A 15,200-nucleotide genomic window follows, 5' to 3' on the forward strand; every position below is an offset into this window, starting at 1 on the left:
AGACCAGGAGGCAGACAAGATTAACGGTAGGGGAAAGAGCCCAAAGGAAGGGAGGGCTCTGACCTAGAATCTGTTTCCCTGTGGGAAGTGGCCTTGTCCCAATAACCACGGCTCACTTCCAGGTCTGGTGTACATTGAAGGTGTGGGAGTCACAGGTTTCACGCTTAACAAGTAATGGAAGCTCTGGAGCACGGGACGGACAGCAGACTCTGCTCACTGGTCGATGATGGAGCGCTGCAATACCTGGTTCATCATGTCCTCCTCATCGACGTCGTAATCCTAACAGCAAAACACAGACACTCAGCCCCAGCAGTGGTGCAGCTGCAAAGCCTCACTTACAGAGGGCAAACAGGGTAGTTGGGCTCTGGGGGGCTGCTGAGGAGCAGTCCAGCGCCCTGGTTTGCGATGCTAGTCACGTAACTTTGGGTGTATTGCTCAATCTTTCCATGTGTCTGCTGACACGTCCTTGCGATAAAAATAACAATGGCTCTTAGTCAGGGACTGTGAGGACCAGGCAACACACAAATGGAGCTTGACACAAACTCAGAGTGACCACAGTGGAACAAGTGAGGCAGTGACTGACAGGAACCACATTCATCTTTATGGCCTAACTATAACGTGTGAGAAACAAGCCTAGAAGGCTGGCCGGTTCTGTAGTCCCCCACAAAGAAGGCTCTGGCGCTCACCTGGCACACATACACAGGCCCCAGAGAGCCTATCGCAGCAGTAACAGGGCTCAGCAACAGGGCCCACCGCTCTCCAGTGAGACGGGAAGGAGCTGTGCTGTCCTCCCAGGGGAGCAATGAGACCCCGGGTCCCAAACTCACCACAAAAGTGTCGTAAGAAAACTGGTGCCGGCGCTGGATGTGCTCTAGGAAGTTGGCGCTGCGGTAGTTGGGGTCTCCCCAGGGCATTGAGGCACAGATCGGACAAACCTTTAAACACAGAAGCAAGGTCTTAGGTACCAGAAGTCTGAGCTGATTGGGCCTCTGGCCTACATCTCACCTGGTCATTCCACGCTGGGAAGAGAAACACTGACCACCTTCCCCATGAGTCAGAGGAGACGTGGGGGTGGGGAAAGGCTCAAGTCACCATACTAACTTTTTCTATCCTTCCCTGTCGTCAAAACAGTGTCAGTCCAGTGGGGCCTACACCATAATTCTGACCCACCACATAAGATGATCAAGTCAACAACAGCCAGATAAGCAACGTCCCAAGGAAGTAAAACACGGGCTTATGTGCTATGTTTACAGAGTAAATGCTTCGAGGAGAACGTCTGGGTTGAAAAGGCCTCCTGCGAGAAGTTGGTTTGGGCTTTGAAGACTGAGAGGTATACAAAACATGAAGGGTGCCCCAGAACTAAGGCAGCTGTCCAGAGACAAGGCCAGGAGGCAGTGCTCCAGGAAGGCAGTTGGTCTGGCTAGTATGGAAAAGTCAGGAGGAGCAGAGAGGAGCTGAGGAAATGGGAGGAAGGGGCACAAATGGTCCAGCTTGGGAATGGGACTAAGGAGAAGACATGGTGATAGATAAAGGGGGTTGCAAGAGACGAATCTGAGGCAATGGAGGATTCCCTGAGCGGAAAACTAGGCAGGCAGCTGGAGCTGCGGGGTTCGTGTGGGAAGTGGAGTTCGGGTCAGGACTAGAGACTGAGAAGGAGGCAACTTCCAAAAGGGCGGGCTAGAATATTCAGAATTCAGGACTTCTGAGAAGAAGAGGAGTGAGAATAGAGGGTCAGGGGCCGAAAAGAAAAGGCTTTGCTGCAGAACAAATAATCAGAAGGATTTCAGGAAGCTGAAGGGGATGGGGAGCAGTGGGAGAGGAAATTAGGTCATAGAACCAGAAGCCACAGGTGCTTTCGTGGGCTCTAGCACCACGATGAGTGCACCTGACATTTCCTCCAATCAATTCACCTCTAAGGCTTTATTTGATAGACATACACAAAGATGTTAACATGTACGGCAGTCTTTTAAAGTTTATTATGAGAAACTTCAAAACTACAGAAAAGCAGGTAAACCATCCCTTATCCCCAAAACCTAGACTTAGGATCAACATATTTATTTTACCAAAAATAAAGCACTTTAAAATAAGACACAACTTACTGTTATAATCCTAAAAACGGATTATTTCTCATTACAAATGCAGTCTCATTATCAATCAACAATGATTTTTTAAAAGCATGGAACATCCAGTCCTTAAATTTCTTGACACTGGCTGGGACTAGCCTTGATGTCTACCATTAAGGAACCAGTTAAATCATGGTCCAGACAGGTAATGGTAAACTGGCGTCTTTCATTTAGAAACAGTAGCAGATCAACACATACTGATATGGAATGTGCCCAAAACACTGATTACAGTGCACAGAATATGGTGTCATTGCGTAAAAAAGGGGACATACAGGAACCTCAGAAGGACAATTCGACCACACGATTTTGTGTCTCTCCGCACATGCAGCCCAGATGCCAACGAGCATGAACCAAGGCATGGCTGGTGTTGTGGAGAGACAGTTGGCTCAGGAGGCAGGACACCCACATTCCAGTCCTGGTGCTGCCACTAAGCGAAGGTTCACTTAAATTGACGGCGCTCTGGCCTCTTACCTTATTTACTTCTAAAAACAAGTGCAGAGGAGATGGTGGTAGGAAATGAACTACAGTAGCTATCATTTTACTGACTACCCAACTACAATTTTCCTAAGTGCCGAAAGAGTGCTTATTCGGCTAACTTTAAAATGGAACAGTGGGGAGTGGGGGCTGGCGGGTGGTGTCTGTGTCTACTTCTTTTTCATTTACACGAAAGAGTAAGTTACTAAGAGCCATAAAACATCTTGGAGGATCTGAAAACTTGGCTTTGGGTCTTTTTCATAGGACACCTCTCTTATCTTGCATAAATGCGTACTGTGCAGCTATTTTGGAATCACAGAAAAAGCAAAATGCAATCCCTGTTCCAGATTGCATCTGCAATGGAAATTTCAACAGTCACCAAGGTGACAGACACAGGGTCTGGGTCAGGCGTGCAATGGATAATCATCGTGCATATGACTATGGATCAGGAGACAGAGCTAATAGAAAGATAAAGCCAATTTTTGAGTGAAAATAATCAGTTATTTGTGAATGTTCAAAAAAGGCTTGGAGGCCGCCATAGTGTAGTGTTTTGTTTTGTTTCAGCAAAAGAAAAAAAAATTACTCTAACCAACAGGGTAGAGGCGAAGGTCCAGTTACCAAATGATGGTGCGAAATGGAGTTGCAGCTCTAGGGGCCCCCTGCCCTGTGTGTGTGGGGGGCAGGGAGGTGAGGAGGGAGGGCTCCAAGGCCAGCCTGCCACATGGCTGTGGGGCAGCTGCATGACAGAGCAGTTCTGACAGGAAAGAGTGTAGTGTGTTATTTTATATTGGGGTTATTTCTATTATACTAAAGTAGCAAGTGGTAACTGCATTTATCATATTTGAACACAGTATCATTGCAAGAATTATCACAAAATACTGGGAACAGGTGGTATAGAAGGGAACCAGGGGATGGGGCAGAAGAGACACTTTTTACCATCCACTTTTTACACAACTGTTTCATGCCACATACAAAGAAATAAATTTTAAAAATTGAAGATGAAAGAAAACAAGAATCCCAAGAAGACCCGTCAGGAAGCAGAGGGACTGTGATGTCAGAGGAGTGCAAAACCAGACTCTGGATGGGAACAAGGAGAAGGTAGAGAAAAGACAGCAGAGCTGAACAAGCACAAGCTTGAGGGAAAAGAGCAGCTGAATGCTATCTACAAAAAGTAATGGATCAAATATTCCTCCCAATTAAGACAGGGAAGACCTGGGCAAGCCTGAGGAAAACGAAGGTAAGGAGCAGAGAAAGAAAATTTGAAGGAAGAGAAGACACACAATGGGCAAAGTCTCAGGAGCAGGGAGGTGGTCTGAGTGTCAGCCGAGCTGTGGTCTTGGACCTCTGCCTAGATCTGAGAACGTAGGTAATTAAAGCGTTAGCCTGGGAATGGAGATCCGGGGAGAGTCTACCTCAGCACAAGGGGGGAAAAGGAAAAAGGGCTGCACATTCAAGTGTTCACGGCAACCAGGCTGGCAAAGCAAACAAGTGAAGCAGGATGGGTGTAAGCTCACCCCATCGAGAAAGGACAGTGACTCCGCAAAGCCAGCAGACTTGCCAAAAATTCCAATTTCTCAAATGTAGGTTATAGATTGAGAAATCTGACTTTTAAAGGGTAGGAAATGAACACGTGGGGGTCAGACCATATCCCATAGGTTGCGAGTCTGTGATCTCAGAGGTAGATCAGAGAACTCCTCACACAGATAGGAGAGAGAAGAAAGGACACATACCTGACACTTTGAACTTAGCTTTTAAGGCAAAGGTTCAGTATTATCTGTGTTCAGTATTACCTACGTTCTCAGATTTAGGCAGAGGTTCAAGACCATAGCCTGGCTGACACTCAAACCAGGAGTTTAGTAGAGAGCCCAGAACAGCACTAGAGGGGCTTACTGAGTATCAAGAGGGTCTGGCTGAAAATGAGGTACACAATGAACCACCTCAGTTCCCTAGTTTGGAGAGTTGAGAAAAGCAACCAGAGAGGGAATCCATCGGTGGAATATGTCACAGCACAACATTCAGAGCCCAGGGAGTCCAGTGTAAAAATTGGCTGTCCTAACCAGAACTTGTACTTGGCAAATCAAGAGAAGACACGGTAGGTATTCTTGAATTGATCAGCTGTATCTTAAAATTTGGGGCAGAGAGAGAAAGAATGCCACTAGGCCCCATAATACCATTAGCAATGACACTGGTGTTACACTTCTGAAAACCTGTGCAAATCCTAAAGCCTGTTCACCTTTTAAAGCAATGAAGCTGAAGACCACCCATAAAACCAGGCACAGAGTTCAAGAGAAGTTGTCGGAGACAAATGGGAAGACAGAAACAATGCTACAGAGAAAGTTGTATTAAGCCCTAGTCTGTTGGGCCTCCCTGGTGGCGCAGGCGGTTGAACACCGCACTGTGAAGCTTCCGCAGCCTCTGCAGCGCGGGCTCGATTTGGCGAGAATCCCACATGGTGCAGCGGACCTCTCCTGTCTCGCCCTCTGCTCCCCTCAGAGGTGTGTTTCGTCAGTCTGCCTGTTCTGTTCCCTGCTCTGTCTCTGGTGAGTCCTCTTACCCTCCCATGCATCTGTACCCCAGTTCTTGTATAAAATAATCTTTTTTTTAAAGATTTATTTATTTATTTATTTATACAAGCACTGGGTACAGTCAGAAGCGCGGGAGGGTGAGAGAATTCGCCAGAGCGGGGAACAGAATAGGCAGAAGAACCTAAGTACACTGCTGAGGGGAGCAGCGGGCGGCAGGAGAGGTCTGCGCGCCATGCGGGAACCTCCTCCAATGGCTGGGGAGCAGCCGGAGATTGAACAGGTGCTGCAGAGGCTGTGGGCAGCTTCGCAACCCAGCGCTCAACCGCTGCACCACCGGGAAGGCCCAAAATAAATAAATCTTAAAAAAAAAAAAGACCTAGTTTGTCAATAACCGAAAAGGGTAGCACTGCTGAGACAGACCAAATCCACACTTAAAAGTTTGTAGGTGAATGATACTTAAATATTAAAGGACTGACAGCACTTCCTAAAAATTTCATCTAAACTCTCTTTCCCCACAGGTATCAAGCAGCCACTCCCAAAAAGAAAACAGCAGGTTGATGGAGAACAAACCTGGTGGGCACCCAGGGACCCCAGTCAATGTTACCAACAATAGGGACCACAGACATCAAACAACGCCTCCTATGGCAGAGAGAGGACATGTATGTGGCTTAGAGTATCTGGGATCTAGTCATGTGTAACAGACAAATGCAACTGAGGACAATCTACGAAACTGGCCTGTCCGCTTTAAAAACGTCAAAGTCATGAAAGACAAAGAAAGGCTAAGAGCAAAAGAGACATGACAACTAAACGTGACACACAGATGCAGGATGGGGCTCTGGGGGAAGAGAGCCAGGAAGGACATCACAACTGTTAAAATTTAAACTTGGATTTCACATTAGATATTAGGTTGTATCCATGTTACATTTCCCCAGTGTGATAAGTGCTGAAGTATTTAGGGACAGTGGGCCATGGTATCTGTAACTTATTTTCAAATAGCTCAGCAAAAAATACGTATCATAGAGTAGGGTAAAGTATTGTAAAATGTTAATTTGTCAATCCGGGTAAAAGGTACACAGGAATTCACTGTACTAATGATGTAATTTTTCTGTATGTTTGACTCTTTCCCATAATGAAAAGTAAAAAAAAAAGGCATCCTTACCACAGACTTGGTATCTGCACTGTGAGACAACTTGCAGTGCTCCACAAGTCCTTCTTGATCAAAGTTCTTCTCAGGACAGTATGGACAAGGAAAGGTGTAACGGTTTGGGACATTTCTGGAAGATGAAAGGTAGGCGGAAAACCTGTGACTGGGGTTCTGATATCTTCAGAACCAGGTCATGCATTTTGAAAACAACAACACAATTAATATCTGAAGCAAACATCAGAAAATTGTTCTCCATATACCTCACCCCAGGCCTGCCCCAAGCAAAAACAATCAGCTTCAGCCAACATTTTACACCTTCACTTTCCAAAATCATGCAACTAAGACCCTGTAAGCAACAGCTGACCCCCCACCTAAGGGAGTCATTTACCTTGGCTGAAGGGATGCATCTTTGGTGGTGGCCTTCACACCCTCCATGATGTAATTCTGATATTTGGAACAGGCAGCCACATGGGCCCGAATCTTGGAGAGGAAGAACTTGGAGAAGAAGAATCAGAGCCCACAAGTTAGTAAGGATCTTGGGCCAGATCCAACCTAGTCCAAAGCCAGGGCTAGGTGAACACTGCACCCGCACGGCCCTAGCAACCAATCGCACCAGAGTCCTGGCTGTGCCGATGGGGTTCAAACCCTGACTACTTATTGCAGGGTTTCTGTTAATAACCAACACTGATGTTGTTTAGTCAGGACATCTGCTTCTACTCCTTAGTAATTCCCCTAGAAGTTTGCTTTATTCATGATATGCTCTCTGCTCATGGACACTCCAAATCCAAGGAAGCTTAAAAGTTTCCCACACTAGCATTTAAACTAATTTCTTTACTGCCAGTCAGCTCATTCTGTGCAGCAAAGGGCTCACTCACATAAAATGGGTAAAGACTAGTAACCCTAGTTAAATAGTAACCCCCAGGTTATGATAAATGATCTTTTGAAAAAACCCAAAACCTGAATTCTATTTCACTTATAGGATCTAGTCTTTGCAAGATGTAAAGAAACAAGAGAACCCAGAGGAGAGTGCTTCACCGCGGGTATTCTAAAAAGAAAGTATAAAGAATGAAGAAGGCAAGTACGGGGAAGAAACACATATCTGGAGGTATAATACACCTGGAAGTATAACACAAAAATCATTACTCTTAAAAATGGAGAAAATCAAAAGAATACAGGGAAAAAAAAAAGACCACATTGCGCATGCTTGAAGAAAGATGTAAGAGGAAATTTTACTTCAATATCACCAGTTTCTAAGTCAAAGGAAACTGCAAGGAAAAAAAAAAAATCCCGTATTTGAGCTCCAGCTTACCATGGTGCTTCTGTCTGTCTTACTTCCAGTTAAAGAACATGTTGACTTTCAGCTGCCAACTGAAGTGCTCCCATTGAAAAGGAAGGGAAATTAGGACTTGGCGCCACAGCGTGCCCTGGTGCTAACTAATCCTGAAGGAGATGTCAGAGGACGTGTCCTCCTCCGGCTACCCCAACCACCATGTTCAAACCCTAGCGTTGACATGCAAGGCTGTCCAGAGCCATTAAGGGAAAAAAAGGTGTAGAAACAATATCATGTTATAATCTTAGATCTTACTGTGTAGAAGTCCTACATCTAGTTTGTCAAAGGGTGCAAAATATCTTGCAGCCTTCTAAATTAAGCCAATCTCTGAAGTGAGGGTTAGGGAAGAAGCCTGGAATTAACAAAACATGAGTTTAAAACCAGTAAGGCTGGATATATGTCTTAGAAAATACAACAACAGCACTTCTCTTTTGCAGCAGCAATTATAAGAGATGTTAAATATACCTTACGCTGATAGGATTATATGAAAAAAAAATAAGGATGCACTTCAAATATTAGCTCTTACTCTTGAAATCAAAAGATTTCACACTGACCTTTATATATCTCTCATGAATCCTCTTGTCAAACACTAAAATGTAGATAAATTTTATATCTGTAATGATATACACTATAAAATTTCCCTTCAAGCTCACTGGAGCAGGTAACTGAGTCACTGACTTCATTTTATGTTTAAAAAAATTAGGAAATACCATTTTGTCATTATGTTCTAATTAAAATTGTGCATGATGTTTTGGAAAAATGGGTCTTTTATAGGAAAAAAACTGGGATAACCGATCTCTATGGCTTTCAAAGCTAAAATGCATAATCTCTTAAAAAAAAAAAAAAAAAAGCCACAGCAGTGAGATCACCAGGATGAAACAGCCCGGCCACACCATAGATGTGCATGCACGCGTGCCGCCAGCCACCAGTCATGCTCTAGTTTCAGAAACATGGCAGCATCTCTAGGTCCAGCCCCACCGTATCACAGAAAGACATGGACTCTTCCATTTTACTTCACATACATTTTTACGGCAGCCATGGCAAGAAGTCTCTGTGCTCTCAATCTGCCGCTCGAGCTCCACAGCTCGGACGCCAGGTGCCAGAGCGCTGCGACACACCCCACAGACAGGCTTCTTCGGCTTCAGACATTCCTGCAGGCATGCAGAGCAAAAGCTAGAACAAGACATACAGAGAACCTGCGTCATGCATTGTGGAGACAAGACAACAAAAATGAGTAAACTTTAAAAGGATATCAATGTATAATGAATTAAAAATAACTTATTCTCTACTTCAAATGCTGGGTCCTCCTAAGCCAGAGAAATGGGATCAGGCAGGGAGGCGGCTGCAGAGAACACACAGGCAACAGAAACAAAGGCAAACCACCACGATATACGGTGAACAGCGTTAGAATGCACTAAGGGGTCTTGGTGGGGTTTCCTGAATCTCAGTTTCTCCTCCTGAAGTGGAGAGAGCAGCACCTACATCTCCAGAATTGACGGCAGGATGGCATGTCTAACCTTAGTACAGTGTCTAGAAGGCATGAAATGCACCACAAATGGGAGCTGCGATCATGTGAGATGTATGCAAAGTACTATGGGAAGGCAAAACAGCAACAATTGACCGTGCCTGGGAAGGACAGGGTGGTAACACTTCAGAGGCAGCGCCTTAAAAAGAGTTTAGTTGGCAGAGGGAAGAAAGAATATTCCAGGCCTTTAGACTTAAAAATTCATGCTGCATCTGAGGAAATAAAAGTCTAAGACTTATCCTTATAAGCAGCAGGGAGCCAGATCGAAGTCCAAGTTTTAGAAAAACAACTCTGGGACTGTCATGGACAACAGGGTTATTGGCTTAAAAAATTTTTTTTAGGGGAGGAAAGAGGAGAAGAGACTGAAGTAGAAACAAAACAGATGAATAAAGGCAAGGAACCGTGAGGGCCTAAGGCTACAGAGAATTAATTCAGGAAATGATTCAGAGGCAGATCAACAGGACTTAGTAACTCACTGAAATAGAAAAGAAGCAAAGTCAAAGACCCAAGTTTCTACCTTGAAGCCTAGGCAGGCTGCCGTGCTGAGATAAGGCACACTGGAAAAAATGGATAGATAATAAGGCAAGAAAATACCCAATCTGACAGACTGAAGACAGGATAACACCTACCAGGAAGAGCTCAGGATGTATAATCAAAGATAATCTGTGCACTTGAGAATTTTTTACTGTCTCTAAGAATTTTCTTCCTCTTTGTCATTAAGCTAGATGTTAATGCTGCTACGTAATTCTAGACCAGGCTGGGAGAAGATAAGGGGGCCTACTGATTCACCACTGAGGGCACAGTGGTGAGCTACACAAAGTCCTTGTCCTCATGATGCTTATATTTCACATGGAGAACAACACAGATGTTAATTTCAGATCGTGATTAAATGAAGAAATAAATGATCTCAGGCAGAGACCAGCTGGGGTGAATTACAGAAAACTTCTTTAAGGAGATAACATTTGAGTTAAGACCTAAAATTACGAAGACAGTTCCACACAGAGACAATACCAAATACAAGGGGTGTCAGAGAGGCAGAAAGGAAGGACTCTGGGCTATGATGTATTAGACCTCAGAAGGGTAAGTGATAAGGTCGGAGAGGCTTGTGGCCATCACTCCTGGTACCTCCTCTCAAAGACAGACTGCAAGAGTAACTGGAGAGCAAAATGAAACCGAAACCAGCCGGCAGATAAAGCAGCTCAACACCTGCCTTCTAGCACACACAGAGAGTTTACAGCTCACATTCAAAAGTTCACCAGTCACCTCATGCCAGTGTCACACCCAATGAAAGTCATTTCTAAACTGTCCCTACATCTTGGGCTGATTTTCAGATTCGATTTCCTACTTAACAGATTTTTTCCGAGTTCTGCCTTTCAGAGCTCCACCCTTTCTGTCAGAGCACTGTGAGGAAAGTCCCTCCTTGAGCACCCCACCATCTGCTTTTCTCTGGCTATATTTCACTGGACTAGGGAAGGATGTAGTCATTCAGGGTTTGAAATAAAATCTTATAAAAATCCAATGCCCCAGCCAGAAAGCAGTGATGCTCAAGTGTCCAAGCACACAAGTTTGCAAATTTCAACTGGCCAGAGTGAAAAAGCATTTGGCTGGAGCAATGGGAGATTTGTTTGCAGCCCTCAGAGAAGGGCATCCACCTGTCTTCTCTCAGTGTTGAACTGATGAACATGAAGAACGGATGTGGTAAGTATAGAAAAGAGACAACATTTGAATCCCAGTAATGCCCCTTGACCTCTGACCTAAGAAAGGTTCCTACGGCTCAAGGAAACCTCAAAACTGTGCTGGGTGAAGTCACTTTATAAATGTTAACTGTAAGTAAAATCCACTGACTTAATCCAAAATTAGGTTAACGAAATGAGGCTGATCCAAGAAGAGGACTGAGAGAGCTACCCAGACTTCAACTCTCACAGTCTGCTTGCACCACTAATTTCTTAGTTCATTCATCCATTACCTGATCACTTCCCCACTAACACACACCAGGTTTGATACTTGTAATACACTCCCACTACACAATGAATTTCTGTGGTCACTGGAACATTTGTTAGTACTTATTCATCATCAATTTACTGGACTGTGAACTCCAAAGGCAGAATCCTCTTATTTCCTTCCATGCCACATGAGTATGGCATAGTGGACATACTAATACTTTAGTCAGTTAACTGTAAGACTGGAAATTAGATGCTCACACTGAGCTGGCCACTGCGGATACAGAGAGCAGCAAAACAGATAAGGTCACTGCCCTTAATGCCCCTAAATTTGCTCTGAGCAAGAAAGGAAAGGGAAGCCCCAGGAGAGAAGTGGAGGTGTGATGGGAATGGTGACCAGAAAGGTAAATCAAACTGGGAGTTCAAGGATGAAAAGGATTTGGGATAGTGGGTGAAGGGCAGGAAGAGCTCCAGGCTAACTGAACTTGCCAGCAGGAAGAGCCAGAAGCTAGGAAGATCTCAGAACTCAAGGTAAAAAGCAGTCCCTGCCGCTGGGGAGCCCTGGCCAGGTGCCAACTGTTCCTTGGGCTGGCAAATGGACACCTGAAGTTCATCTGGGAAGAGGTGGCCCACGGTGAGCCTTCCCTAACTAAGCTCAGTCCTCATCACCTGTCCCTCCCCAGGTCTGTCAACCCTCTGGCCCTGCAGAAAAAAGAATGCCTGGGCGGCCCAGCAAGTGCCTAGGGTGCCTACGGATCAGTACAGAGGTCCTAAGACTAATGCCAAGGTGGTGCCTACATTAAGCACTGAGGAAGAAGGCCATGGAAGAAATACCAGCTCCCGGGGCAAGAAGCAGGTGACCACCTTTTCTACAATTCCTCGACTTAGGGGGTGCGGGTCTCCTGGCACAAAGCTTAGGTTCAAGTCCAGCCAACCTCAAGGCACCTACCACAGCCCAGAACCTGTCCGGGGGCACATATTTCCTTGGGTCGTCACAGCCAGTCTATTAGCAACAGGGGGGCTTATTTTTAAAGAGAATGAGACAAACTGCGCGTACAAGCGGGGATGCTAACAATCTCTGCCTTTCCTGCCCCCTTTCACCGCGAAGGGCCGACTGGCCAGATCTCTATCTCGACATGGACTTCCCTTTTGTTCTGTCAGCCTAGCTCAGCTTCCTCCAACTTTAGTGCATATCAGAATGTTGGGAGCGGGGCCGGGCACACGACGCCCCAATTCGACATACTCGGGAGATGAAGCCCAGCCCACTCAGGGAAACCGCGGCTCTTCAAGGGCGGACTTCGGAGCCTACCTGGCTGCCAGCGGGATGCGACACCACCACCGCGACTGAGGAGCCTACGAACCGCCGGATACAGTCGGCGCTCCAGAGAAGAGCGTCCGGGCAGCCTCCACGGGCCTCCCGGGGTCCCCAAGGGCCTCACGGAGAGGCCCTCGGCCCCCCCGCGAAACCCCCCTCAGCCGGGCCTCGCTCCCGGGCTTCCCCGCCCGCCCAGTCAGGCGCCCCCGGCCAGGCCCCGGCGCGTCGCTTACACGTGTCCGCAGGGCACCTGCACCGGCTTCTCATACACCTCTAAGCACACGGGGCAAGTGAAGCGGCCCAGCGGGTCGGCCTCCGCCGCGGGCCCCGCCGGCTGCACAGCGCTCTCGCGGTCCTGCTGTTGCGCCGCCATCTTGCTGCCGCGGACGCAGCGCAACGGCGGCCGAGAAGGAGGAGCCCTTGGGGGCGGGGCCGAGGAGGCGAACGACGCGCGCGAGGGGCGGGGCTTACTCCAGGCGCCCCGGGGAGGGGCGGGGCTTGCTTCGGGAGCCCCCTGGGAGGGGCGGGGCTAGCGAGCGGGCCACGCCCCCTTGCCTTTCCAACGGGAGGGAGAGAGGAAGAGGCCGAGGAAATCTGGAAAATGCGGAAACCAGATTCAGGGACTGACAGAATGGAGCCGGGCTTTGTGCTTAGGCCTCTGTTTCCTAACCTAAAACCGTTTATTACTTAATATTTGTTTATGCATTATTGGTTACTATTTCTCTTCAAATCGAGTTGCCTTTTCTTTAAACTTAAGCAAACAAATTTTATTATATTTTTTAAAGATTTATTTTATTTATTTATGCATACAAGAACTGGGGTGTAGGCCAGAGGTGCGGAGGGTGAGAGGATTCAGCAGAGACAGAGTGGGGAGCAGAACAGGCAGAGCTACCAAAATCCACTGCTGTGGGGGGCAGCGGGCGAGACAGGAGAGGTCTGCTGTGCCTTGTGGGTCAGCTCCTGGCTGGGGATGGAACTCATGCCTCAGTGGCTGGAGATAGCTTCATAGTGCTGGGACTTTAACCCCTGAGTCACCAGGAAAGCCCAGCAAACAAATTTTGAAGAGAATCTGAGCTGTAAATAAAGATCCCGTCATTTCTACCAGGGCACTGTAAAACATGTGGAGAGAAAATAATATTATTCATTCATTCTGGCTAATGTCTATGCTGGAAAGGAAGATTCACTGTTACTAGAGATGTCAGAGGCGGGCTATCTGCCCACGGAGACTGTCCAGGGAAAGCAGAAGTAGGGTGACACTGTCTCCCTCAGTGAGTCAACATTCTTTAAATTGTGTCCACATGACTTTGGGCGGTGGGCTCCAGCCTTGGCTTGGTAGAGAGAGACTCAATGCAAGGCAGGGACTAGATGTTCAGAACCCCAATTTTCTTCCTTTCTACTGCACCAACTGGGCTCTTGCATACAGCTCACTTAACAAAGGATACTCTTTGTAAAAGATATATTCTACTGGGCCTCCCGGGTGGCGCAGCGGTTGAGCCCTGGGTTGCGAAGCTGCCTGCAGCCTCTGCAGTGCCGGTTCGATCCCCGGCTGCTCCCCGGCCACTGGAGGAGGGTCCCACATGGCGCGCAGACCTCTCCTTCTGCCCGCTGCTCCCCTCAGCAGTGTACTTCGGTCCTTCTGCCTGTTCTGCTCCCCGCTCTGGCTCTGGTGAATTCTCTCACCCTCCCATGCTTCTGACTGTACCCAGTGCTTGTATAAATAAATAAAAAATATTTTAAAAAAAAGATATATTCTACTGAAGTTCTTGGGTTTTTTTTTAACGAGGAAAGTCAATGATTAATTAAACCTCACCCTTTATGAGGTCATAAAGGCCCCAGAGTAAGGAGTCTAGGGGAGATAAAGTGTGTTTGTTAAGTCGGGTTAATTGATGCAAATTTACTCCTCCCTGGTGCCATTTCCCAGGCTAGGTTGATTTTGCTGGTGGCAGAAGGATTATTGTTAGCCATTGATGTGGGCATCTTTCTGCCAACAAGTGACTGGGCTTGTGAGTAGCAGCCCAAGAGGGCAGATGCTTACACTTCATGGTTACTTTTCCCTGTTCCTACCCAGGCACCTGTGCCTTCCTTTGGGGATCTGGAAATTAACTTTCCACAAAGTTAATATGCTTAGTCACAGAAAGCAGAAGAGAGGGTTGAAATCATATTAATAGTGAGCTTGTTGTCCTTCTTAGTCTAAGCACTTTACATGAATAAATCCTCACCGGAACATGTGACTTAGGTTCTATTATTATTCCCACATGACAGCTCTGTAAATTGAAGCACAGAGGGATTAAATTCCCTTTAAACAAAGACGGAAAATGAGAGTCAGGATTCGAACACATGGAGTGAGGCTTTGGCCCCTGTGCACTTTAAGAGCTTCAGTCATTTGTAAAGTCTACCATGTATTAGCTTCACCTGGCGGCAGTGGGACTTACAGGCTTGTGATTGCTGCCCTACCTCCATTTCTGATTTAGGAGGTCAGTAGTAGGTATGGGGTGTGGTTGGAGAGTTTACACTTGGACTAGTTTTCCAGGTGATGTTGATACTGCTGGATGGGGACCTTACTTGGAGAACCACCAGTCTTTACTCTGCCCCTCTTTCCTCTTCCCATTCAATGCTGAGACTAGATTGAGTGTGTTCCATCATTTTCTCTAGGCATTCTCAATGAAAATGCCCCCTTCTCAGTTTGCAAATATATTACTAGCTCTCCCATACTCATACTTTTGTTTTTCAACAACAGTCAACCTAATACAGTGTGTCAGATTGTGAAACTTTTCCTTCCCATTTCCCCTTAATGTCCTTGAGGAAACTATTTCCCACATAGTCG

The 15,200-nt window shown here is 46.5% G+C and overlaps 1 protein-coding gene across 1 annotated transcript; it reads right to left on the bottom strand.

The window, feature by feature from the left end:
• Window positions 1-213: 213 nt before the first annotated feature.
• Window positions 214-12,749, bottom strand: RNF114 (ring finger protein 114; the record flags this gene model as incomplete). The annotated part of the gene is made up of 6 exons (XM_084247133.1): window positions 214-279; window positions 828-935; window positions 6,282-6,396; window positions 6,655-6,761; window positions 8,619-8,769; window positions 12,610-12,749. 6 exons carry the CDS (start codon window positions 12,747-12,749, stop codon window positions 214-216), a joined length of 687 nt encoding a protein of 228 aa, XP_084103259.1.
• Between the last annotated feature and the right edge of the window lie 2,451 nt (window positions 12,750-15,200).

Source organism: Talpa europaea, assembly GCF_964194135.1.
Source record: "Talpa europaea genome assembly, chromosome: 11".
Taxonomy (NCBI): Eukaryota; Metazoa; Chordata; class Mammalia; order Eulipotyphla; family Talpidae; genus Talpa; species Talpa europaea.